At 45.3% G+C, this 27,138-nt stretch overlaps 1 protein-coding gene across 2 annotated transcripts in view; it reads left to right on the forward strand.

Annotated features, from left to right (window-relative positions):
- Window positions 1-27,138, forward strand: part of SHC3 (SHC adaptor protein 3) — a 138,041-nt gene that overhangs the window by 35,346 nt on the left and 75,557 nt on the right. For both annotated transcript variants that reach the window (XM_084899077.1, XM_084899078.1), the window contains exon 3: window positions 8,181-8,251. In XM_084899077.1, the coding sequence (XP_084755203.1) occupies window positions 8,181-8,251 (71 nt within the window). The remainder of the gene's footprint in view (window positions 1-8,180; window positions 8,252-27,138) is intronic.

Here is a 27,138-nt window from a genome sequence, read left to right on the forward strand (position 1 = left end):
CGCCAGCCGAGCAGATTTGGTATGTTTTGATGCCCTAAATGGGAGCTGTGTGTCCAGGGATTTCCACGGGAGACAGGAGGAGCCAAAAGCCATAAAGTTCTGGGACCCTCGAGGCCATCTGGAGTTTGAAGAAATAAAACCTGGTGAAATGTATGTCATTGTTAGCTAAGTGTGGACTGTGGCTGAGTCCTCAGCCGTGTGTGTGAAGGTGCCCCTAGGAGCCTGGACCAGAGTGTCCAAATAAGAATGTTACTAGTATCTCAGGCCACATGAAGGCCAGGGCTGTGCAAGATGCTTTACAGGTGGGTCTTATTGTCACAACCAATCCAGGAAGTGTATGTTGTCATCCCGTTCAAGGAAAGCAAGGCTCTGGGAGATTTGAGTTAAAAATGATTGAAAATCAAGGTTACTACTATTAGATGGGATAACTGTTATTGAACTAAGGAGGTCTCTTAGGCTGCCTACATCAAAGCCCAATCAGACACAACAGGAGTTTGAGGCAGGGAAAGGAAAAAGGTTTATTTAAGGAAATGGTGTCAAACCTGGAGGCTCCCGTACCTGGCTCCCCTGTGACTTCTTGGGGCTGAGTTACAGGGAAAATTGTCAATCACAGCGACTAAGAGAGCCAGGGTGTGGTTAGGGTCGCGTCTCTACTGCCTGGTCTGCACTAGGGAGGGGGTGCATGGCGGCTCTGGTCCGGTGAGGGCATCACTCCGGTCTCACAGGGTGTGTCGGGTGGTTCCGCTTTTCTGGGTCTGCAGCCAATATAACTGAGGCCTAGATGTTATCTTTAGTTTGACTCCAGGCTGTGCCTAAGATTATCTGATGCTGGCCTGAGGGCTTTGTCCTGAGGGCTTAATGATTAAGGGAGGAAGGGGTGTAAGTCAGAGTGCTCCTAAGCTGGACAAGGCCAGTTTGAATCAAAAGGAAAGAAAGAAAAGGTCATATTGAGGAAATGAAGTTTTTATGCTGTTACCGAATCAGGGTTTGAACTGATGAGGCCTGCATACAATAGTGATCAGATACAGAAAGTTTGGAAAGTTCAACCAACCTCTATATAGCTGATCTGGATGGGAGCGGGTGTGTGTGTGTGTGTGTGTGTGTGTGTGTGTGTGTGTATGGGGGGAGTGGGAGGGGAGGGGAGGGGTGGGCGTGCTCTGAGATCCGCTTACCCTCCTGTGGATGGCACGCCGTGGTCCTATTCTCAGCAGATGGCCTGTCAGCCTGGCTTGGGCACATTGCTCATGCTGACCGGGGACAGCTTCAAGGGCAGGCACTCAGACTGCCCCATCTCCTTCTACCGGAGCATCACACAGGTGCCGCTGAGTGTTCGTTAGCTGGGACCGGAATGACACAGGAGATTTTTACAAGCAGTCCACAAACAAATGCAATTTAAAATGACTTAACAAACAAATACAATTAACAATTATTTAGGTATTTTAAACTCACTTCAGAGACACCTTTTTTTTTTTTTTTTTTTCCCCCAGCACCAGAAACCTAAAAGGCAAATTACTCATTATGCTGACAGTACAATATTCAAGATATCATAGACTCTTTGTAGGTCTAGCGTGGGTGGCCACCCCATTTATGGACCATGCTCAGAAATCAGAAGCATGACGCACCGTGATTCCAAGTGAGAAGAAGGTGCCTGCAATGTCACTGAGGGCAGACTCCCCAGGGATAACTGTCCATGGATTGTCTCAGTGCCCTCTGGCTGGGAGGCCGGGGCCGGAGGGGCCGGAGCATCACTGTGCAGCGCTCGGAGGTGCACTGCCTGTCACTCCTGATAGCAGTTCCAGCAAAGCCCCAGGACTGCAGCTCGCGGGCTGGGCTGGGTCACACCATCCTCGACCCATAGCTGAGGGGAGGATGGAATCCAAAGCGCAATGCGGAGCAGCCTGCTCAGGAGAGTGCCCGATCTCCCTGACCACCTCACTCTCCACTGCATCCTCAGAGCAAAGTCGCTCCCAGAGGACGAGGCAGGTGGGTCCAGGGGCCTTGGAATTAGAGCCTCCAGATACTGACCCGCTCTGTGACCAATTCTGCATCATAGCATGGACATCCGATGTTATTAGGCACGGTCTTTTTGTGTAGAAAATATTTTATTTAAAATTTATTTTGTAGTTGTATACGTAAAAGGAACACATTCTTGTTATAACTGTGGTATTCAGAGATGACACTCCTTCCCCACCACACCTCCTCCCGCTGCTCACCCTAACAACACCTGCATCTCCGTCTCTCAGCCAGTGGTGGACCTGGTGACCTGGGCAGCCTCACACTCACACTTTTGGGTGGCCCCCATCCTTTGAGTTTGAACTGACACTGTGACTTGCTTTAACAATAAAATGTAGAGGGAGTAGTAGTATTTTTGGAGCCTTTAAACTTAAATTATTTAAAAAGTGGCTGCAGCCCTAGCCGGTTTGGCTCAGTGGAGAGAGCGCAGACTGAGGACCGAAGGGTCCCGGGTTCAATTCCGGCCAAGGGCACGTACCTTGGTTCCAGGCTCCTCTCTGGCTGGGTTCTGGTCAGGGCACATACAGGAGGCAACCAATGGATGTGTCTCTCTCGCATCGATGTTTCTCTCTGTCTTTCCCTCTCTCTCCCACTCTCTAAAAATTAATGGGAAAATATCCTCAGGTGAGGATTAACAGAAAAAACAAAAAAAAGTGGCTGCTGTTGGAGTCATAGTTTGGATGTGCATTTACTGACAAATGTCTAAGGAGGGGGTTCAGGTTTCCCTTCTACACAGGCAAACTAAGAGTGAATATTTTAAATACAACTTCACGTGCTTCTGCATGGATGACATCACACACACCGTTCCTGAGCCAAAGGGCAGCATGCTTCTCATGTCCATAGATAATTCCAAAACCTCATGGGCGGTTTCACCACGTGACACTCCCTGTGAGATGGAGCAGGGCCCACTTTTCCTGCTTCCCCACCCAGTGACCATTCTGCTGGGCGAAGAGCTGCGTCTCCTCCTGGCATTTGTGTAATTTCTCTGGTCACTGCTCTCCAGGGCTGCATGCTGCCGACTGCCTCTCTCCCGCTGTGAACTCCCGTTTGTTCTTTGCCCTTTCCCCCCATTGAGGGATGACTTAATTGCATTTTCCCAGCCTTTCCATGTTCTTTATGGCATGTTATTTAGCACACATGTTTCACCAGTGTGGAAGCTTTATGTGGAAGTTTCCTACACGTGTTCATTTTCATGAGCCTTTGAGTTTTAGGTCTTGTCACAGAAATGATATTCTCTATTTTCTTGTAATGTTTCTAATTTTGCTCTCAGCTTTAGCGCTTCAATCATTTTGGGATTTATTTTTGTGCACAGTGTACGATGTGCATGTCGGTGAGGACATGCCACGTACACAGCACAGCGTGTGACACACTCACAGCCGTGTGCGGCGGCAGGGCTGTGGCAGGGTCCTTTTCCGGGGTGACAGCCACTCCTCCCTGCCTGTGCCCTCTGGCTTGTCTGTCCCTCAGTGATCCCCACTGGTTGTTTGCCCTTTTATCCTGGCTCCACTCCAGTCCCTCACAGGGTTAGTCTAGCCCAGTGGTCGGCAAACTGTGACTCTCGAGCCACATGCAGCTCTTTGGTCCTTCCACAAGATACCACGGCCTGGGCGAGTCTATGTTGAAGAAGTGGCATTAGAAGAAGTTTAAGTTTAAAAAATTTGGCTCTCAGAAGAAATTTCAATTGTTGTACTGTTGATACTTGGCTCTGTGGACTGATGAGTTTGCCGACCACTGGTCTAGCCCATATGAATATCACACAACTTTCACCAGTTCCTTTTCATTTTCATTTTTTTTCATGATTTTATTCATGTTCTCAAGATCTTCTCTTATGACATAAACTTTGGAGTTAAATGAATAAGATCTAAGGTGAAAAATCCCATTGGCACTTTCATTGGCATCATAATAAAATTACAGATTAAGCCCCAGCCGGTTTGCTCAGTGGATAGAGCATCCGATTGCAGACCAAAGGGTCCTGGGTTCGATTCCAGTCAAGGGCATGGACCTGGACTGCAGGGTCCTCTCCAGCCAGGGCCCTGGTCAGGGCTAGTGCAGGAGGCAACCCATTGGTGTTTCTCTCACATCGATGTTTGTCTTTCTTTCCCCCTCTCCCACTCTCCCTAAAAGTCAATGGAAAAATACCCTCGGGTGAGGATTAACAAAAAAACAAAAACAAAAATTGTAGATTAATTTGGGGAGAATTGGTATGTTTTTAATATTAAATAATTCAACACAGAAACTACAGTATGTCTTGCCATATATGCAGGTTTTCTCTTATTATTTCACTCCATTGAAGCTTTTCAGTTTGATCATGCACATTTCTTAATTTATTTAATATCTTTTCTTTCCTGTGAGTTTACCTGAGATACCCCTTCCCCCCATTGTACCCGTGTTCCTTGTGCTGGGCTGTCTTCCCGGCTTACCCCGCGTGTTGTTTAGCACATGCTCTAACCATGAGGAATTTTGACCTTCATGGCGGCCGGACTCATTCATGTGATGACTGAGGTGTTCGCACCTATTACTAATGTTTCACTTTATATTTTTCCTTTTTCTTTTGTGCATGCCTGTTTTCCTCTTCTTGCTGCCTGGGCTATTTAGTTTGGAAGTCAGTCATTCTATTCCTATTTTTACAGAGGTTTATAATTTTTGCACACATATGTAAACTTACATTATTTTACTACCGATTCTGGACCTACCTCCACAAAACACAATAGCTTTGCCCTAGTCAGTTTAGCCCTGTGGATAGAGCGTCGGCCTGTAGACTGTAGGGTCCAGGGTTCGATTCCTGTCAAGGGCACTTGTCTGGGTTTTGGGTTCAATCCCCAGTGTGGGGCATGTAGGAGGCAGCCAACCAATGATTTTCTCTCATCATTGATGTTCCTATCTCTTTCCCTCTCCCTTCCTCTCAATAAAAATACATTAAAAAACAATAATAAACACTCCCTCCTCCCACAATAGCCTTTAGTATGCTCCCCTCTCCTCTCCTGTCTGTCGTTTATATCTGTCCCCACTAGCCACACTGAGGTCTGCTGAGGCTGAATCCCCATCATTGTAAGAAAACACACGTAGCGTTCTGCCCCAATAATTCTTAAGGCATAGGCACACACGTCATGTTTGTTGATTCTTTTCTTGTCATTGTTTCTCTGAGCCCACATTCTCCTTTTCCCCCCGGTATTTAACCCCCCCCCCCAAACGGTTCTTTCAGAGGGCCCTGTGGGCGGTTAGCTTTCCAAGGCCTCCTTTGCCCTCCCACCGGAACGCTCATTCCCGTGAAAATAAGCTTTTTGGCTCCACACTTGCCTTCTTGAGACTTTCAATAACATCTTCATGTGCTTGGAGTTGAAGGGAGCATCCGGTGAGCATCCCTTTCCCTGCCTGCCCCTCCTGGAGTCCTTTCAGGACAGTATCTCCTGATCCTTTTGTGTTGTTTCCATCATGCCCAAAAGTGCACCCTTTTCTTATTATGTCGTCGCCTTAAAAATATAAACACTAAACATTTTATTGTTTTCATTCTTGAATATTCTTTTGCCTGTATCTCTCTTCCCCTCCCTCCTTTCCCCCCCACACCCCCGCCCTGAAATTCCTATGAGGCAGATGTTTCCTTTTTAAAATATATTTTTATTGATTTCAGAGAGGAAGGGAGAAGGAGAGAGATAGAAACATTGATTATGAGAGAGAATCATTGATCAGCTGCCTCCTGCGTGCTTCTTACTGGAGATTGAGCCCGCAACCCGGGCATGTGCCCTTGACCAGAATCGAATCCAAGACCCTTTAGACTACAGGTCAATGCTCTAGCCACTGAACCAAACCGGCTAGGGCTGCATTTTCTTTTATATTTCAGTCCCATTGGTGCTGGAGCTCCATTGTCCAAGCTTTTATAACTTCTGTTTTGTACATGTCTGGAGCCCATTGACTGAGTTTTCTATTTATATCCTAAGTCAATTCCTTTGGTCTCTGCTAGGAAAAACCAGGTAAACACAGGACAGAAAAATCGAACTGTCATTTCTAATGCCTTGGAATGCACTGAAGAAGAAACATGTATACTGTTTAAAATAAAGACCACAAGTCTCGTTAAAAGCATCAGGTAATATTTGAATTGGAAACAATGCCCCTGTTCATGGATAAAACTAAACAGCAAACCTGAGTTCCTCGCAAGGTAGCATGGAGTTTCATTGGGAACCCAGTGTTTGCGGGGTGAGACTTCACAAAATGATTTCAAAGTTCTTAAGTCAAAACACACACAGAAGACACAGGAACTGACAAATGAAGTTGACAGAACAGGGTTCAGGTGCAGAAGTGGGAATGCGTTAGCCCAGGAGGACATGGATGGGTTATGAAACCAGTGGTGCTGACAGCAGTCGAACCCATTTGGAGACTGACAAATATCTTATGCCATATTCTATAGACAAACTCCAAACAGATTAAAAAGCGAAATAGAAAATATTAAATATTGTTAAAATAAAAGTTGTTGTAATAATTTGGGGATAGGAAGACAGGACATGCCAAAGCCATACAGAAAGCGGTAGACTTGAGGTCACAGTAATTACTACAGTATTACTGTGGAACTGTTCGTGTTAGGGGAAATGTGGAAGCTATAAAAGAAAACTAATTCAATGGAAGATTAACATGCTATTACTCTATAAGAAAGAGATGAATACTCTAATAGAAAACTAGGCCAAAAATATGAGCATCACTTAACAGAAAAGGAAGTGCAAATGTCAATACACAAGTGAGAAAACTTACATAACTTTATTAGATATCAGGAAAGTGCCAATTAAAACAAAAAGAGAAATACTTTAGCCTCTGACAGCCAAAGATTAAAAATATTGATGCTGTACAGTGTTATGAAGGATTGAGAAATAAACATGTTTAGATATTGGTGGTGAGAGTACAAGTTGCTGCAGACCCTGAGAGCGTAATTTAACTACACCATCGGTGGTGGTGATCGTGGACCTCCTTGAAGTTGGTCATGGTCTTCATGTAACCCTGTGACAGCCATGGAGCTTGTATCCCCACAACTCAGCGACAGCAGTGGAGGTGTTGGCGTGGCTGTGACAGTAACGGTGGTGGTAATTGTATGACTCGGAGAAGTGAGTCTACACGGAGCTCTGCTGCATTAGTCATGGGATTCACCCAGTGTTGTGCTGGTGGTGGTGGAGGTGGTCACATATCAGATAATTCTGTAATGTTGTCTGGGGTGGGACTCACAATCATCTGTGACTTTGGGGATGGTCATAACCAGATAGCTCTGCCAGGTTGGCTGTGTTAGCCAACTAAGTCTGCAAAGTTGGTGATGATGGCATTCACATGGCCGCAATGATTGAGGTTCATCCAGCTCTGCAGTGTTGGGATGACATTTGTTATTCTGTGAAGTGGGCGCAGGTGGCCTTCACATAACTCTGTCGTGGTGATGATGGTCTTCACATCGCTGCAGTGGTGTGGTGGTGATGTTTTTCAGATAATGCGATAGTGTGGTGGTGATGGTATTGAAACAGTGATATGATATTGGTTGTGGTATTTGCATACCCACGTGGTGTTGGTTGTAGTAGTTACATAACTCAGTGGTCATTCTGGTGGGAGTGTTTTCATAACCAGGCCTTTGGCTATCTATCAGAGATATAACAAGTTCGGCCCAGATCACCACAATCAAGCAAATACTGCAGTAAAGTGACTCACATGAATTTTTTTATTTCCCAATGTATATAAAGGTTATGTTTATACTATACTGTAGTCTAATAATTGTGCAATAACATTATGTCTAAAAGCACAAGGTATATACCTTAATAAAAAAACTTTATTGCTAAAAATACTTGCCATCATCCAAGACTGTAGCGAATTTTTTAAAATATAGTTTTTATAGATTTCTTACAGAGAGGAAGGGAGAGAGATAGAGAGCTAGAGAGCCAGAAACATTGATGAGAGAGAAACATCAATCAGCTGCCTCCTGCACACCCCCTACTGGGGATGTGCCTGCAACCAAGGTATGTGCCCTTGACCAGATCGAACTGGGGACCTTTCAGTCCGCAGGCTGACGTTCTATCCACTGAGCGAATATGAAGTTCAATGTGACTAAAAAATGTATGTGGCTCCCAGAAATGCCCTTGATGTTATTAGGGGGTGTCTTCCTCTCAGCGCCCAGGGCTCATGATTTACATTTTTTCCCCTTGCAGTACTTGGGGTGCATTGAAGTTCTACGCTCAATGAGGTCTCTTGACTTCAGTACAAGAACACAAATTACCAGGTAAGCCCTTTTGAAAACGGACCCCTGTGATTTTACTTAGGAAAGGAATGTTTTCAGAGAGTAGCAGCCTAGAAATGTCCAAAGGGAAATGTTGTCCCTTGAGTGCTGGTGACAGGGAAGAGTCAGGACCCCTGTGTTTCAAGACTTCTAAATATTTATCCATATTTGTGGCATGTGTCTCTTGACCTGGCTCCCTGAAAGTCATGCCCACTTCCAAGCGCTTTTTATAATTAAGCTGCATACAAATTAAGTGTTTATATTTGTTTCTTTAATAACTAAAACTCTAATACCAGATTGATATTTTATGTGCTGATTTTCTTTAAAAAGAAAATCAAGATGTCAGGAGAGAATTTCCAACAATATACACAGAAAACAAAATGCACAAAATTGGAAATAGTAATATTAATGGGAGTAGTAATTTAAAGAGCAGTTCTCTCAATTGTCAGTGACTTGGGACAGGTTTACATACTATTCTCCATCATCAACTAGATTGGAAACTTCCAGAGGGCCACTTCTGTGTTTAAGCATTGTTTTTATAAAATCTGTAGCCTAATACAGTTTATACATTTAGAAAAATGCCAATTCCAGTAATCTTGAACGGGACAACTGGAAACCTAGGAATGAGGCTGTTAAAAAGCTGTTTGGATTGCTTTGGCAGTTGTGAAATATTTAATCTAAATTGTGATATCAGAAAACAACTCATATTTATTCCACTTAAATCACTGTGTGTATATCTTTGGGTTAGCAAAGTCTAAAGATTGAGACTCAGAAAGCAATTATTTGTAGTAATTAGCTGCTAAATGTGGACACCTCAGTTCTGTGTTTTAAGCACCACAAGATATCTCTTCTTCCTCAATGAGGAAATTCATGTTCAAAAGATTTGTCTTTTCTCTAAAGCTACTCAGGATACACATACATAGTGGGAACACACCAACATTCATAATTTACACTGAAATGAAAATTCCATCTCCACAGATTTGTAGAAAATAGTCTGAAAATTGCCAAGGCCAAAGAGTGGTATTTTGAAGTGAAAGCATTTAATAGAAAAGTTTGAACATTTACTTCGTCAATCATTCTACCAATGACAAGGCATGTGCTGTGCAGCATCTGTGGACAGAGCACTTGGCCACGTGCCTGTGGTAATACTGGAACCCATGACACTGTTCACCTTCTCCTGTGTGGTGGCAGTTATTTTAAAAGAGAATTTTCAACGAATTCCCTTTATAGATACCACTACTTCTGAGATGACTCATATCATTTAAATTTTCCTGATACATTCATTGAGCATTTACTGCTGACTGTGTATGTGCAGTGTGGTGGCCAATGTGGGCTGTCCTGCTTTGCTGTACCTTCCAGTTTTGGGGGAAAGATGCATATGCAAATGGCTGAGGGGCCTGTGAGGGCACGGCCACAGCCTGCTCCTTGGGAGAGGTATGGGTAGGGATCAGGTGAACAATCCCAGTGCTTTCCTGGGTGAGGGTCTTAGCACTCTTTGAGGTAGAACCCAGATGGGTTGAGGTGAAAATAGTATTGTAGAAGAAAGCCATGGAACAGACCTCTAGTCCCATTTTGTTTAGATTTTAATAATGGGCTGTGTAATGGGCTGAATAGAGTGCCATTCTTGGACACATGAAAGTTGGTGTTGAAATCTGGTTGTACAAGAATTGCTTTGTGTTTCTTAGACTTTGTGAAGAGTATCTTTTTTTTTCTTCTTTTTTTTCTTTTTTTTCCATTGATTGTTTTAGAGAGTGCAGGGGAGAGAAGTGTGGGGCAGGAGAGAGAGAAACATTGATGTGAGAGAGACACATTGATTAGTTGCCTCCTGCTCACACCCCAACTGGGGGCTGGGATTGAGCCTGCAATGGAGGCATGTGCCCTTCACTGCAAAACCTTTTGGGCCATGAGATGACACTCTAACCCCTTAGCAAAACTGGCCAGGGCTCTTACCTAATTTTTATCACATGACCTTAGTTAATAGCTGGAGACCATTCATAGGAAACAATATGACAGATCAATGTCAGAAAGAAGCCTTTGCATACAGGAGAAAAATACCCAGCAATATTTTCTAGCTGTGGTACATGGTGGAGCTTTTAAGGCCTCTGAGGTAACAGAGTGTTAACATGCCTAGGATTAAATTCTATCACTGTGGTTTACTCTATATAATAAAGGCATTCTTCAAAGGTTGTAGGGAAATATAATGTTGTAATTAAATTATATTGTGTAGATTCTAGGAAAACCTGTTTCCAAAATTTTTAGCTATATCTTTCATAAAAAAATCCTATATAATAAAAAGCTAATATGCAAATTGACTGAACAGTGGAACAACTGGCCACTATGATGCGCACTGACCACCAGGGGGGAGATGCTCAAAGCAGGAGCTGCCCCTGGTGGTTAGTGAACTCCCACAAGGGGAGTGCTGCTCAGCCAGAAGCTCTGAGTCAGCTCACAGCTGCTAAGCACAGTGGCAGCAGTGCAAAGGAGCGGACTCAAGCAATCAGTTAGAGATCCCCTGAGGGCTCTCAGATTATGAGAGGGCACAGGCTGGGTTGAGGGACTTCCTTCCCCTAAGTGCATGAATTTTGTGATTTTGTGCATGAGTCCTCTAGTACTTTTATAAACAAATAACCAATCTCTATTTATCTGTTCCATTTTTTCAAGTTTTGGATATATGTATTTTATTTTGAAGGTTCTGACAGCTAAACCAAGTGTCCTTTTGTCAGTTCAGTGTAGTTTTATGCTCTGTCTGAGTACAGATTGACTGTAGTGCTTGCAACAGCACCACTCATGGATTACTGATCTCTCACGAGTAGATAACTTTAAAAACTACCTTGGAGCTGCCATTGTTGTATGCTTAGTCTTGGCTGTGGCTATTAAATGCCTTGCACACTAACACTTTGGGTAGAGGAACTTGATGACTTGTTCACACTAATGGTGCCTACTTTGAGGAGTCAGCCTATATGTGAAGTCCAACTCTACCAATTTCTACCCTAATGGCTGTTGTGAGAAACAGGAGTTTCTACCCCTGATGCACACAGGCAGGGCCTGGCATAGAGGCAGCCTTGTTCAAGTGTTTGCTTCTCATTGCCTGAGCTTGTATTCAGCTTAGTGGGTGCAAGACCCAGTGTTCAAAGAAGGGAGTGTTTGTGAGCATGAGAGCAACTGGGGTCGTATAGATGGTAGCCTCAGCAGCTGCTGCTTTCTGGGTCAGCCTGCTGGTGTGGTACAGAGAGGAGCTGAGAGATGTATTTATGAAAGTCTGCTCAGGGGACAGAGATGCAATCCTGAAGAAGAAATAGCTTCTGAAGAAGGAAATAGCTTCCCAACATGCCCTTGTTTGTGAAACCCAGTATGGCCTTACCCACTAACCTGTCCCCTGTCCAGTATGGCTTTGGAATGTGGCATAGAGTACTTCTCCACACCCTGTAGAGTTGCAATGACATTGCTCTATTGCAAGCTATCATAAATCCCACTGCCAAGATCTGTGATTCTTGGCTATTCTAGTGCTTCTCAAACTTGCTCCTCTGGCTGATGGAAACTGCTCTCCCTTCTCCTCACCACCAGCACCACTTCATAGTCTGTGTAAACCCCTTAGAAATCGCCATTCTTGCCCTAGCCGATTTGGCTCAGTGGATAGAGCGTTGTCCTGCAAACTGAAAGGTCCCAGGTTTGATTCCGGTCAAGGACATATGCCCGGGTTGTGGGTTTGATCCCCAGAGGGGGACTTGCAGGAGGCAGCGGATTGATGATTCTCATCATGGACGTGTCTATCTCTCTCCCTCTCCCTTCCTCTTTGAAATCAATTAAAAAAAATAAAATAGAAACGGCCATTCTCCTGCCTGGATTTCACACCATGCTGTGCAGTCCCTGAGAGGAGGGGAGTAAGGGTCTCAGTTGGCGCTGCTGAGAGTGGTGGCCCAAGGAGAGAGGAAACCCCCAGCGGGAGAACAGTCAGACACTCTGCTTTCATCTGACTAGGCCATGGATTTCACCATGATGCTATATGCCAACAGCACTGGAAAACCACTGCTCCAGTGTCTGGCCTGTTCTGGCCTGAACCTGACCATCAGCTGATCACACCACACATCTCTGTGAGAAGTCCTGCCATGTGACTGCTCTCTACTCCAATTGGGGGATGAGTTGAACGGTATTTCCAGGAAGAGGCCCAGGGGAGACCACGCTATCTGACCCGCTGGGCCCTGTGCGGTGATACAAAGCCCCCGTGTGCCCTGGGCCCCGGGCACAGCCTTCCCTTCTTTGTCTCTCCCTTTGGTTTCCTCATCTGCACATTTTAATTTATTCATTGTGTTACATTGTACCTATTACTGGAAGTCATCTTAAGCCATTTTTAGGACACGGAGGCTATAGGCATACACACGATTACGTCCAGAGCACTCAGCGAGGTGGGCTTCTCCCAGTCAGTGCGCACGCTGGCTTTGTTCTGGTTCTGCAGGACCCCGCTGCCTCCCCACTGCGGGCAGCCAGGTGACGGCCACGCTGCTTTCCCGCAGGGCTGTGCGGCACGTGGACTTGCTACACTGTCAGGGTGAGCCTGGCTAGCTGCAGCATCAACCCACGTTTCCCAGACTGTAGAAAGAGAACAATTGATTCCAGTTTAGGTTCTTCTGTTTTTCTTATTTTAAAAGTTGTCCTAGTTTCAATGGGCCCTGAAGACCCTGGCTGGGCCTGGACCTTCCCCAGCACTGCCCGGGGGCTGGTCCACTCCCCAGCAGATCGCTTGGCCTTCCGCCTGAGGGTTCTGCTGCGGGAGCCGGTGTTTGGGAAATTCTCCAGGGACATGCCTAAAATCCCTCCAGTTTGAAAACTAAAATCAAGGCATACCTCTTTCTTTCGGAAGGCGTTTCTTCCGCGTGTGGATGGGGCTCTGGAGGCAGTTTCAGGTGTCGCCCGCCTGTGGAGGTTCAGAGCGGCGGGCCAGGCCTCTCAGGGCTCAGCCCAGGGCGGGGTGTGCGTTCTGGCCGGTGCTGCCCCGGGCCGGTTGGCAGGGGTGTGTGCCACGTGGTGTGGCTGGCACTGCCAGGTAGCGGGTAGCTGCAGGCACACCCGGGAACGTGGGAAAGGACAGAGGTTGAAGACACGGTGCTGCTCGGATGCGGAGCCTGTGCCAGGCCCAGGGGCGGCTCCGGCCTCCCGCACAGACAGACCCAGCCCTGAGGAGCCGCCGCCTGGGCTCCCGGCTGCCCGCTTTCTCCCAAGACCGGGAGGCCCGGCCCCGCTGCATCTTCTCCGGCCTCCGACACCTCGGCTCTGCAGAGGCCCCAGGCGGAGAGGCCCCAGGCGGAGAGGCCCCAGGTAAGGACGCTCACAGCCCACCTCCAGCCCCATCGCCCCGGACCCTCCCCGCCGGCATCCCTCCCGTGTCTTCCAGCTCAGGGCGGCCTCCCGGGACAGAGGGCCCGGCTGGACCTCCTGTGCCTCCTTTCCCGCCCACCCTCCGGCCCCGCCCTCCCCTCCGCCCGCCCCCTCCACCATCCGCCCAGCATCCATGTCATTAGTGTCAGGTCCATGTCATCACCACTAATGCGATGTCTGTCCTTTAGCGGCTCCACCCGGGGCGGCCCGCGGAGCGCAGCCGAGGCGGAGGAGGCCGGAGGCAGGTAAGGCGCTGCTCCGGGAGAGCCCAGGGTCCGGACACCCCTGCCTGCGGGATGACAGGACGGGGCCGGGGGGGGGGGGGGGGGGGGGGGGGGGAGGGGCGGGACGGGCGGGGGGCATCTAATGTCCTGGTGCCGGCTCACTGTTTCCTCCGGGAGAACAGAGCCCAGGCGCCCCGGGCAGGGTGGCTCTGCGCTCCTCCCTCTGCCAGCCTTCCCCCAGGAGGCTGCGAGGGGCCCAGTGGGAAACCCTCCCTTCCGGGGTGGCATGTGGCAGCTCCCTCTGTCCACGCCCCACCTGACCTCCCAGAATTCCTTCTCACTGCAAACACTTCTAAAATGTTGAGCTGCCAGAAAAAGAGCAAATCTGTGACCCCTCCCCGGGGCTGCTGGCTGGAATCAGAGGCTGAACAGCTGCCCACCCCCTTCACACACACACACACACACACACACACACACACACACACACCCCGTGCCAGGGGCGGGGAGGCTGGCTGACCTGAGCTTAGGCCTGGGGCTCCTGAATGCACCTGTTCTGGGCACAGCCTGACCCCTGTAGCCTCGCAGCCAGAGCGGGAGGCCTGGCGGGAGGGGCTGTGTTCCCTCAGGTTAAATTCCTTTTGAAAACACCAGCTTGCTACCTGCACATGGTGTGAGCTCTGCATAAAGCAGGCGGGTCCTTCAGCTCCATTAATACGTTGTTACTTGGGTTTTAACACCAACCAGAATAGTCCTGTATCTCCTCCATCAGTGTCTGCGTGCAAAAATGTGCCTGTCAGAGGGGTGCATGCGTTACAGGTGCCCAGGGGCCACGCCCTGGAGAGAGGCCCAGAGCCCTTTCAGTGCTGGCGAAAAGTGCTGGAGAGCTCGGGGGAGGGTCCCAGGGTGGGCGAGCCGGGAGGACTTCTGGAAGAAGCATTAAGCCCAGGGCAGCTGCCTCCCCAGCCGCATGGGAGCCGAAGGAAACAGGAGACCTAGGAGACCTGCTCAGGGCGCCTGGGGTGTGGGCAGACACTGCTGGAAAGCCCCTCGTTGTCCTCACGCGGGCCCTGCCTCCGGCTGTGTGGTATTTCTGATGCTACTGAGGGTGGCGCCCAAGCCCGACATGGCGGGGGACACAGGGCAGGCTGCACCACCCGCAGTCTGGCCCCGTGGTGTCTTCAGGACATGGCGGGGCGGGGGCTTGCAGTCTGCTTCCCCAGGGCCTCCCTGCTGCTCACGCTGCTTCCAGGCACAGGGCGGGGCAGGGAGAGGGAAGGGCTCACAGCAGGACTCCTGCCCTGCGGGTTCAGTCCTTGCAGGATGTGCCCCAGAATTCTCCCTGGAGGGTGGGATGCTGGCACCCCTGCCCATGGACCCCCTCCCACTAAGTTAAATTCAGTGATGGGCCCCACACTTCGGGGGACTGAGCAGGCTGAGGGTGCTGGAGAAGCCTGCTTCGCAGATGTGGAGGCCAGACTCGGGCCCTGGAGGCAGGGTGACCACTGCGACAGGCACCACAGGCAGCTCAGAGTGGGCTCGGGGCTGTAGGATGACAGAGGGCCGAAGGCACGCAGCACCAGTGAGGCCCCTGCCAGCTGTCCTAGTCCAGACTTCGGGCAGCAGACTCCTGACCCCTCAGAGCAGAGCTTGTGTACAGGGGGTGGGGCTCCTAACATAACAGGCTAGTGGGGGGGGGGGGGGGTGTCCCAGGGTGCCAACCAGCACCTCCTCTTATCACACATCCCACCCACTCCTGCCCTCCCTGGGGTGGAGTCCTCACCCACCGAAGAGAGATGGAACCCCCACTTGAAGCCTGTTGAGAGTTTTGAGAATGAGACTTGCCGAGTGCTGGGCACCACCTGAGGAATTGAATTGTGCAGTTTACTTTTCCCAAGTATTTGTATAGGATAATAGTAATCACTGACCGACATGATTACAATGTCAATCAATTTGACACAGGGTGTTTTTTTCTAGCTGAAAGAAAATTGGTTTGGTTACTGTGAGTGCGTCATGTGTGTGTGTGTGTGTGTGTGTGTGTGTGTCCGTCCCCGTCCCCCCCCCCCCCCCCTGCATCCACGTGGTTCAGGTTCAGGGTTCGGGTTCTGGAAGATGCTGCATGCAAATAAAAGAGACTAGATAAGAAAATATAAATTTGGGAATTAGGGGCCAGGCAGGAGCCCAGCTTTACTCTGGCCTTGCTATCCCTTTTATTCAGGTTTTGGGATACACCCATAGCCCTTAGGCAGGCAATTCCAATAATAGCCAATCAGCAAGCATTTACATGAGACTAAAAGATGGAAGTTGCTTCAACTACCATTGTCTCAACTAAACAGTGGGTGGCTGGCTCTGACCTTTCAGAGCTTCAGGTCTCCAGCCTTCCAGGTTCCTTGTCCACACTTCTCTGCTGGTGAGGACAATGGGCAGCTTCAGACAGGTTATGTATATATAATGGAATATTACTTGGCCACAAAAGAGAACAAAATCTTCCCATTTGCAGCAGCATGGATGGACCTAGAGAATATTATGCAAGTGAAATAAATCAGTCAGAGAAAGACAAATACCACATGATTTGACTTCTACATCTGTTACGCCCAGACTTCGTGATCACCAGGGAGCCCAGTCCGATGCAATAAACAAAAGAGCCTCTTCCATGCTAGCATGGGCTCTGTCCCACTCACGCCGACAGCATGGCTGAAGAGAGACCGAACTTCAACAGGTCAAGGGGTTTTATAAGGGTGGTGATGTCACTGCTTTGGCTGACCCTGATTGGTTTGGGTGAGGGCTAGGGTCCAGTTACAAAATGGAGGATAGCTCTGCCCTGCCCAAAGTACAAAATGGAGTCAGGAGTTAGTTTCGCCCCCCTTCCCTCTTACATGAAGTCTGAAGAACAATATAAAGGAACAAACAAAACAGAAACAGATTCACAGATATGGAGAACAGACTGATAGTTGCCAGAGGGGCATTTGGGTGACGGGGTGAAAATAGTGAAGGAATTGAATACAGTTCAGTAATTACAAAATAGTTATGGGGATATCAAACACAGCCTAAGAAATATAGTTAATAATACTGTAACGACTAGGTATGGTGCTAGTGGGTACTGGAAATATCAGGGGTGTTAACGAAAAAAAAACATTGAAACCTGTAAAGAATTTTTTAATGAGTTTATTTGAGCCAAAAACTGTCGACAATTGCCGGGAAGCAAAACCTCAACGGATTGAGATAATGCTCCGCAGAATGGCGAGTTACATTTCTCTATTTATACACCGAAATCAAAGGAGGAACATAGGTGGGTTACATGAAATTCATTGGTGATGGAGTTAGGAGGCGGGAGAAAGCAAAGTGGTGGGAAACTCCTGGGATTGGATAAAAAGTAAAATGATGGACGTGTACTCAGGTGAGTGCAGGAAAAATTAACATGATAAAGAAGGAATTTGAGGCATCTGTCCTGGCGCCCACCTCATTTGGTTGTGCCCCAGGGGCTCCGGAAAAAGGGAAGTTACAAGTTACCCAGACATCTCACAGATATGTTATCTTAGAGGCAAGAAGGCAAATGGGCTCAATAAAAAGATCGAAGTTGATCTTTGTCTGGGAAAATATCTGGGACATGACTACCTACTATAACCTGTTAGATATTTAATTTTCAAACCATCTTTTGTGGTTATCTTAGGTCTCTGGGTTTGCAAGACTGCCACGCAGGCCTTCCCTGAGCTTGTCAGGTTAGCATGTGGCTTTTTCTTTCACAGGGGGAAGACTTCATAAATTATAGGATTATCTAACCACTATGCTGGATGCTTGCAACTAATACAAAATAATATTAAAAGTAATCTGTAACTGAAGAATAAAATAAAATAAATTAGCACCAAATAAAAAAAGAAAGATTGGTTTGATGCCATAAACTGAAGTTACTGAAGAGGATAAAATATTTAGTAATATTTGTTGGGCCTTGCCAGCAGACACAGCTACACAACTTACACCTGGTCTCTGTAACCAGCTGGTCAGAAAGGTCTGATGATGGCCACCCTGACTTCATGCTGACCAGTTTTTGAGATGAAAGAACATGACAGCTTCCAACTCTGGGACCTGCTCCCAGAGTTGGCATTAATTTTCACTTGAGCCAATATTGTCCAGTATTCTATTGTCCAGGGGCTCCGGAAAAAGGGAAGTTACAAGTTACCCAGACATCTCACAGATATGTTATCTTAGAGGCAAGATAACATATTTAGTAATATTTGTTGGGCCTCGCCAGCAGACACAGCTACACAACTTACACCTGGTCTCTGTAACCAATTGCTTATATAATAATAATAATACCCTGTTTCCCCGAAAATAAGACAGTGTCTTATATTAATTTTTGCTCCCAAAGATGCGCCAGGTTTTATTTTCAAGGGAGGTCTTATTTTTCCATGAAGAAGAATACGGTACACATTTATTGTTAAATGAAAATAAAGGAAATTTATTACCTGTATACGGTACTGTAATAACAAACCAGACAAACTGTGAATCCTACAGTATCAAGAATTTACTCTTTTATTCAATGACAATCATGTCATCATCTTCTGGAACATCATCATAACAATCCAATTCCTGAATTTCTTGTTAAATGGTTCTTTTAGAATCAGTGGACCAAATCTTTCATGTTTAGCCTAGGGGGGCCTTATTTTCAGGGGAATGCCTTATATTTCACTCAGAAGGAAACTTATAAGTAGGTCTATTTTCAAAGGATGTCTTATTTTTGGGGAAACATGGGTAATAACATTCATATTTAACACTTACTATGTTCTAGGCATTCATTAAATATGTCATTCATTCATTCATTCATTCATTCAAATATTTGTTGATTGCATACCATGTCTAGTCACTGTTTAGATCTTAAGAATAAGACACTAAACAACAGCTTGCCTTCTGTCGTGAGGAGGGAGAGAGAAAATGAATACGAACATATACAAAAGAAGCATGTCAAGGCGAACCATATGAGCTTGTCATTTCTGTAGCTGAAAATGGTCTGCTGTTGGTAATTGCATAATAACTTGAGACAGTGATGAGAGTGTGTGGGGTCTCTCCCGGAAGCCCAGGAGGTAGGCTGTGTGCATTTTGGAGATGAGGAAACTGAGGATTGAAATGCTTATGCCAACTGAAACCGTGGGTCGAGGAAGTGGCAGGGCTGAGAACCCACTGCCTGGAGAGTGTGTGAGCTCAGACAGTGCTGCCCTGTGCCCAGGAGGGCAGCGTCTTTCAGGAAGCCCCCGTGTACACTGAGAGCAGGGACCGCTTAAACCCCAGTGTCCTTCCTGACCACAGCGTAATGTTGGCATTGAGCAGTCTGCGGAGGGAATGAAAGCAAACGCAGGGCCTGCTGAGATGCTTGCCATCTGGTGGGGATCAGTGGGGAGACACTCACCCGAAAGGGTCACTTGCAGGCGGTGGCCCGGCAGATTGTGCTGCTCCCATCCTGTCCATCCTGGGAATGCTCACCTGCGTTTCAGTACTCATCATTGAATTTCATGAAATAAAAGAGAAAATGTAATAAAAGTGCTCTTAGCAAGACACTTCATAGGAATAGTTTATAGAAAGGATGAGGCCTTATCACTTCAACTAGCTGGAAGTGAGAAGGTGAGCTAGAATCGGGAGAGGTGGGGCGGGGAGGGGAGGGAGGGGTGTGATTGCAGGCTGAGAGGACAGATGTGCTAAGGAAGGACGGGCTGAGTGGAAGTGTGGTGAAGTGGGGTGGGCTGGGGTGAGGTGGAGGGCTGGGAGGAAGGATGAGGTGCCATCTTTCTCTTCATGAGGCCTGGAACAGATCTGCCTTCCTTTCCTCACCTCAAACATTGGAGTAGACCAGTCCAGTTCTCCTTTCTCTCCCCGCACTGGTAAAGGCAGACATCAGTCTACTTCTTTGTTTTCCCTTTCGTCTCAAACACTGGTCAGCATGACGTCAGGGTGGCCATCATCAGACCTTTCTGACCAGCTGGGTACAGAGACCAGGTGCAAGTTGTGTAGCTGTATCTGCTGGCGAGGCCCAAGGGCATAACAGCTTCCAACTCTGGGACCTGCTCCTGGGAATCCGGGTGAGGAGGTCTTCCTAGTGACGGTCTCCTCGGCAGGACTGTCAGGGTCAAGTGGGCATGCGTGGTTGGACAGCAGGCCCAGGGCCAAGCATGGGATCTGGTAGAATGTGTGGCAAGAAAGAGCCAGGGGGTGGGGTGAGTTCAAATGTCATTGAAATGCAGAGGAAGGGGTTCACACAGTGTCTAAGTGGTAGCAGAGTGAGTCAAGGACTTTGTAGTCTTTCTTACATGCAAACCCTCAAGACTGGCTTGTTTGTTCACGTGGTTGCTCATTTGTTTCTTTGGCAGCCTGTTAAACTGGCTCTGTCTCCTGGTAGAACTTTCTGGTTGGTTAAGAGATCTCACTCTGAAGGCTGAGGGGACAGGAAACATGCTAATTGCCATGACGTTGTCATGCGGGGATTCTGCTGCAGGGGGTTGGGTACCCTGCTAGTACCTCTGCACGATGGCAGCAGGAACAGAAGGTCTTTGTTGCCTCTCTTTCATATCACAGCAGAAGGAAGGACTTCTCACCTACCCTGAGCTCTACCCTATCATGCATTCCATTAAAAACCCATCAGGCTGGCAGGAGGGGCCACGGGCTGTGTTCCTTCAGTGCTCTGACCTGGGGCAAGGTCTCCAAAGATTTAATACGCACACACACAGACCATCTCATTTTCTAGAGCTGTGGCTCTTCTACTTGGGCATACTGCTTTTACTTGAGTTTCTGATTTGGTGGGTCTGGGGTGAGGGTGAGAATTTGCACTGCTGCTGCTTGTCCGAGTGCCCCTCTTTGAGAAGCAGTGTTCCAGAAGTTGTACTTTAACCTTCTGAACCATTTGCAGCTACAGCTATGAAACAGCCTTGAAAAACAGCCCATTAATTTCTTCAAGTGATCCTACTCATCCAAAAATTTGAAAATGGGGAGTGTAGATGACTTAGTGGCTTTAAATGGTTTAAATAGAATCCATGAGATGAATACATGGCACTCGCTCCCTGCTTTCCTGAAGGACCATCTGGCATGGCGTGCATTTATCATCCTCCTGCCAGAAGCACATTTGTGTAAGAATGTACCTCTCAGATTGCTCCTTTTCTGCCTCACGTTCTCCCCACCCCCCAGATACATCATTTCATAAGGGTCCCTCTGTCCTTGCAGAGCACAGCCTACGGTTCACATTGGACTTCTGCCAGGCTGAACACCTTTCTAGCTGTGTGACCTTGTATAAGTCACTTAAGCTCTCCGTGTTTCAGTTTCCACTGAATTATAGGGGTACCTCTTTTCCTCCTTCATAGGGTTGAGAAGTAATTGAGTTAATATCGGAAAAGCACTTTAAAGTGCTGTCTACTACATGGGAGGGCTCAAGACATAGTAGCTAATAATGTCATTTCTATTTTTATTATTCCTTCACTAGAGATTGGGAACCATAAGACCACATTGTCGGAATTGCTCTGTAGGCTTTTACCACATTATACATGTACTAGAGGTCTAGTGCATGAAACTCATGCACAGGAGGCTGGGTGTGTCCCTCAGTCCAGCCTGCACCCTCTCCAATCTGGGGTCCCTCTCACAATCCTGGGCTTCTGGCTCCCAACTGCTCGCCTTCCTGCCTTCCTGATTGCCCCTAACTGCTTCTGCCTGCCAGCCTGATCACTCCCTAACCACTCCCCTGCCAGCCAGGTCTATGCCTAACTGCTCCTCTGCCAGCATTGTTGCCCCTAACTGTCCTCCCCCACAGGCCTGATTGCTCCCAACTGCCCTCTTCTGCCAGCCTGATTGCCCAGCCCTTGACCTGCCCAGCCCAGCCTACAACCACTACAATCTGGGACCGCTGCAGGATTAGGCCTAAACCGGTACTTGAACATTCTGTTGGCAAACCTCTCCCCCCACTTGCAAAAAACTCAAGACTACTCACCACTGAATATAATCAGTTCACAGGCAGAGGCAGGTCTCTGGAGAATTTGAGTCTTTGTTTGATCTAATTACTTAGAAACAGTGTTTGAACTGTCCTGCACTAGAGACTGGGAGGTATAGCAGATCTACCTAACACATAGTCACAACCTAACTGGTAGCCAAAATGGGGAGACAAAAAAAAAAACCCCAAATGAAAGAACAAAATAATTATCCAGAAGAAGAGCTAAATGAAATGGAGATAAGAAATTTATCAGATAGAGTTCAGAATAATGATGGCAAAGATTCTGAAGAGTATGAGAAAAGACATGGTAACTAATCTCTTAGTATTAATAAAGAACACAGTGGGAGGGATATACAGCAGGTTAGGGGATGCCAAGTGAATTAGAAGACAGGGTAGAAAATAATCACTCAATCAGAGAACCAATAAGAAAAAAACACACACAATTTAAAAGCAGTAGGACAGCTTAAGGGAGCTGGGGGACAACATGAAATGTAACAATATTAATATAATAGGTGTGACAGAAGAAGCAGAACATAAGCAAGGGATAGAGAACGTGTTTGAAGAAATAATAGCAGAAAATTCTCCTAATTTGATGAAGGAAAAAGTCATATAAGTCCAGGAATCACAGAGAGTCCCAAACAAGAAAAGCCCAAATAGGCCTATGCCCAGACACATCATAATTAAAATCCAAAAATTAAAGACAAAGAGAATCTTAAATACAGCAAGAGAAAAGCAATTTCTTACCTACAATGGAGCTCCCATGAGGCTGTCAGCCAATTTCTTATCAGAAACTCTATAGGCCAGAAGGGAATGGCATGAAGTACTCAAGGTAATGAAAAGCAAGGATCTGAAACCAAGATTACTATATCCAACAAGGCTATCATTCAAAATAGATGGTGAAATAAAGAGCTTCCCAGATAAAAAAGGCTGAAGGAGTTTATCACCACTAAACCAGCACTGTAAGAAATGCTAAAGGGACTACTGTAAAGTAGAGAGTGAAATATAGGCATACAGAATTAAAATGACAATAAATAAATAACTGTCAATAATAACTTTAAATGTAAATAGATTAAATGCTCTAATCAAAATACACAGGGTAGCTGAATGGATAAAAAAAAAATGACCCAATTATATGTTGTTTACAAGAATTTCACCTCAGAACAAAAGAATCACACAGGATGAGAGTGAAGTAATGAGAAAAAAATTTTCATGGAAATGGAAAAAAGGTGGTGTGGGAATACTTATATCTGACAAAATAGACTTCAAAATGAAGGCCATAAAAAGAGACAACAAAGCTCACTACATAATAATAAAGGGATGGATATAACAAGAGGAGATAACCCTGATAAACATATATGCACCCAATATTGGAGCACCTAAACATAAAAAAAATTATAGAGAACTTTATGGGAGAGATTGACAACAATACAGTCGTAGCAGGGGGCTTTAACCCACCACTAGCTTCACTAGATAGATTGTCCAGACACAAATTTAACAAGGAAACAGTGACTCCAAAGGACACGCTGGTTCAGATGGATTTAGTTAACATTTACAGAACATTTCACCCCAAAGCTGCAGAACATACATTCTTCTCAGTGCACAGGGGTCATTCTCAAAGATAAACCACATGTTAGGACACAAATCAAGTCTCTACCAGGGCAAGAAGATTGAAATCATATGAAGCATCTTATATCATAGTGGAATGAAATTAGAAATCAACTATAGTAAAAACACCCCAAAGCATTCAAATGCATGAAGGCTAAATTGCAAGTTATTTATGAACGGGTTACCAATAAGATGAAGAAAGAAATAAAAAGTTCCTGGAAACAAATGAAAATGAACACACAACAACCTAAAATATCTGAGACACAGCAAAAGCAGCCCTGATAGGGAAGTTCATGGCACTACAGGACTACCTAAAAAACAAACAAACAAACACATCAAACAAACAAACAAAAAAATCCAAACCACCCAAAAAGAATTAATAAACTATTTAAGCCTACAACTTAAGGAATTAGAAAGAGAACAACTAGAAAAGCCAAGAGTAAGTAGAAGGGAGAAAATAATAAATATTACAGCAGAAATAAATGACATAGAAACAATAAATAAATAAATAAATAAATAAATAAATAAGTAAAATGAAGAGCTGATTCTTTGAAAAGATAAACAAGATTGATGAACCGCTAGCCAGATTCATCAAGAAACAAAAGGTTAGAAGTAACCACTGACACTATAGAAATACAAAAAATTGTAAGAAAATACTATGAACAACTATATGCCAAAGTCTATAAAATGGACAAATTTCTAGAAAAATACTATCCCCCAAAATTGAATCAGGAAGAATTAAAAAATCTGAATAGGCCAATAACAACTGATGCAATAGAAGCTGTAATAAAAAAACTCCCAGCAAACAAAATTCCTGGTATAGATGGTTTCAAAGGTTAGTTTTACCAAACATTCAAGGAAGAACTAACACATATATTGCTCAAACTATTCAAAAAAAAAAAAAAAAAATCAAAGAGGAGGGAACGCTTCCAAGCTCTTTTTATGAGGCCAGCATTATCCTAATTCCAAAACCAGATAAAGACATTACAAAGAAAGAATTACAGGCCACTGTCCCTGATGAACATAGATGCTTATATCCTCAACAAGGTGGTAATAAATCAGATCCAGCAATAAAATAAAAAGATCATACACCACAACCAAGTTGGATTTATTTCAGGGATGCAAGGCTGGTATGATATCTACAAATCAATATATGTGGTATATCATATAAACAAAGTGAAAGACAAAAAAAATCACATGATCATATCAATAGATATAGAAAAAGCATTTGACAACATCCAACACCCATTTTTTTTTTTTTAATGAAAACTCTCAGCAACATAGGAATATAGGGAGCAGATCTCAATATGGTAAAGGCCATATATGACACACCTATAGTGGACATCATCATCAATGGGCAAAAACTAAAACCATTTTCCCTAAGAACAGGAACAAGATAGGGATGCCTGGTTTTACTACTCTTATTTAATATGGAAAATAGTATGAAATTTTCTCAAACAAATGGAATATTTGTCTCTACCAGGGCAAGAAGATTGAAATCATATGAAGCATCTTATATCATAGTGGAATGAAATTAGTGATACAAAATTAACATCTAGAAATCAATCGCTTTTTTTATACACCAATAATGAATTCTCAGAAAGAGAGACTAAGAAAACAATCCCACTTACTATGCAACAACAACAAAAATTAAGATACTTAGGAATAAACTTAATCAAGGAGGTAAAAGACTTGTACTTGGAAAACTATAGGATGTTGAAAAAAGAGATAGAGGAAGATATAAATAAGTGAAAGACTATACCATTTTCATGGATTGGTAGAAATAACTTGCTTAAAATGTCCGTACTACCCAAAGCAATCTACAGATTCAATCCCTATTAAAATGCCAACAGCATATTTCATGGAGACAAAATAAATTACTCAAGAATTTATACAGAACCACAAAAGACCCTGAATAGTCATAGCAATCTTGAGAAAGAACAGTTGGAGGAATCACAATACCAGATACCAAGTTATACTCCAAAGCCATTGTGCTCAAAACAGCTTGGTACTGGCACAAGAACAGGCATATAGATCAATGAAATAGAACAAAGACCCTAGAACTTGACCCAAGCCATTGCACTCAATTAATATTTGACAAAGGAGGATAGAACATACAATGAGTCAAGAGAGTCCCTTTGAAGCAAATCCTTTAAATGGTGTTGGGAAAATTGGACAAGTACAGGCAAAAAACAAAACTAGATCACCAAGATACCATACACAAGAATAAACTCAAAATTGATGACTTAAATGTAAGTTGGGAAACCATAAAAATCTTAGAATGTCAGACATGTTTTGTAGCAATATGTTTACAGATTCATCTAGGGCAGTGGTCGGCAAACTCATTTGTCAACAGAGCCAAATATCAACAGTGCAACGATTGAAATTTTTTTTGAGAGTGAAATTTTTTATTTTTTCTTTATTCTTTATTTTTATTATTATTTTTTTAAAATATATTTTATTGATTTTACAGAGAGGAATTGAGAGGGATAGAGAGTTAGAAACGTCGATGAGAGAGAAATATCGACCAGCTTGCCTCTTGCACATCCCCTACTGGGGATGTGCCCGCAACCAAGGTACATGCCCTTGACCGGGATCAAACTTGGGACCTTTCAGTCCACAGGCCAACGCTCTATCCACTGAGCCAAACCGGTCTCGGCAGAGAGTAAAATTTTTTAAACTTAAACTTCTTCTAATGCCACTTCTTCAGAATAGACTCGCCCAGGCCATGATATTTTGTGGAAAAGCCACACTCAAGGGGCCAAAGAGCGGTATGTGGCTTATGAGCTGTGGTTTGCCAACCACTGATCTAGGGCAAAGGAAACTAAGGAGAAATAAACAAATAAGACAACTTTATACAAATACAAAGATTGTAAGAAAATACTATGAACAACTATATGCCAACAAGCTGGACAAAATAAAAAAGATTCTGCACAGCAAAAAACAAACAAACAAATAAAAAACATCAAAAACAAAAAGGGAGCCCACTGTATGGGAGAACATATTTGGCAATGATACACTTGATAAAGGGTTAATATCCAAAAAAATATAAGGAACTCATACAACTTAACAAAAAGAAGACAATCTAATTAAAAAATGGGCAGAGGACCCAAACAGACACATCTCCAAAATGGACATACAGAAGGCCAAGAGACATGAAACATGCTCCAAGTCACTGATCGTCAGAGAGATGCCAATGGCAATGACAATGAGGCCTAGAGTGTCTGGCTGCAGGAGGTGCTGAGCCACGTTGTCTGGTAAACTTGGGTTTGCGTTTCCTTGAGCTCTCCCTGTGGTGCAGCTCAGGCTCATGAGGGCGACAGGCAGCCCTTGGATGAGGCCTGCATGGAGCTTGTGGCCTGGCACGCAGTAGGTGCTCAATCAATGTTTGTTGAAATCTTAAATTTTCAAGAATCCAGGGAAATGACTAAAAACAAAGTATCAGAAAAAGCAAATTGCTAATAGTGACAGACAGCCTGGAAGTGATAATTGAGGAGACAAACTCCACGAGGAGAAGTGATATTAAGTAACTCGCCCTTTTTTCCACCTGAGGGCCTTTTCTAAGGAAACTGGTGCAGCTGCACCTGCTGGGCGGCACGGAAGTCACTCCTCTGTGTGAGGATCATGCTTGAATGTAACGACCTTTCTCTTCACATTTTTATTTACTACATACAGCCTGGAAAAAGAAACACGCGTTAGATAAATTCAGGATCAGCAGCTTGTAACCCCTC

This window comes from Pipistrellus hanaki (genome assembly GCF_964339955.1).
Source record: "Pipistrellus hanaki genome assembly, chromosome: 11".
NCBI classification, from domain to species: domain Eukaryota; kingdom Metazoa; phylum Chordata; class Mammalia; order Chiroptera; family Vespertilionidae; genus Pipistrellus; species Pipistrellus hanaki.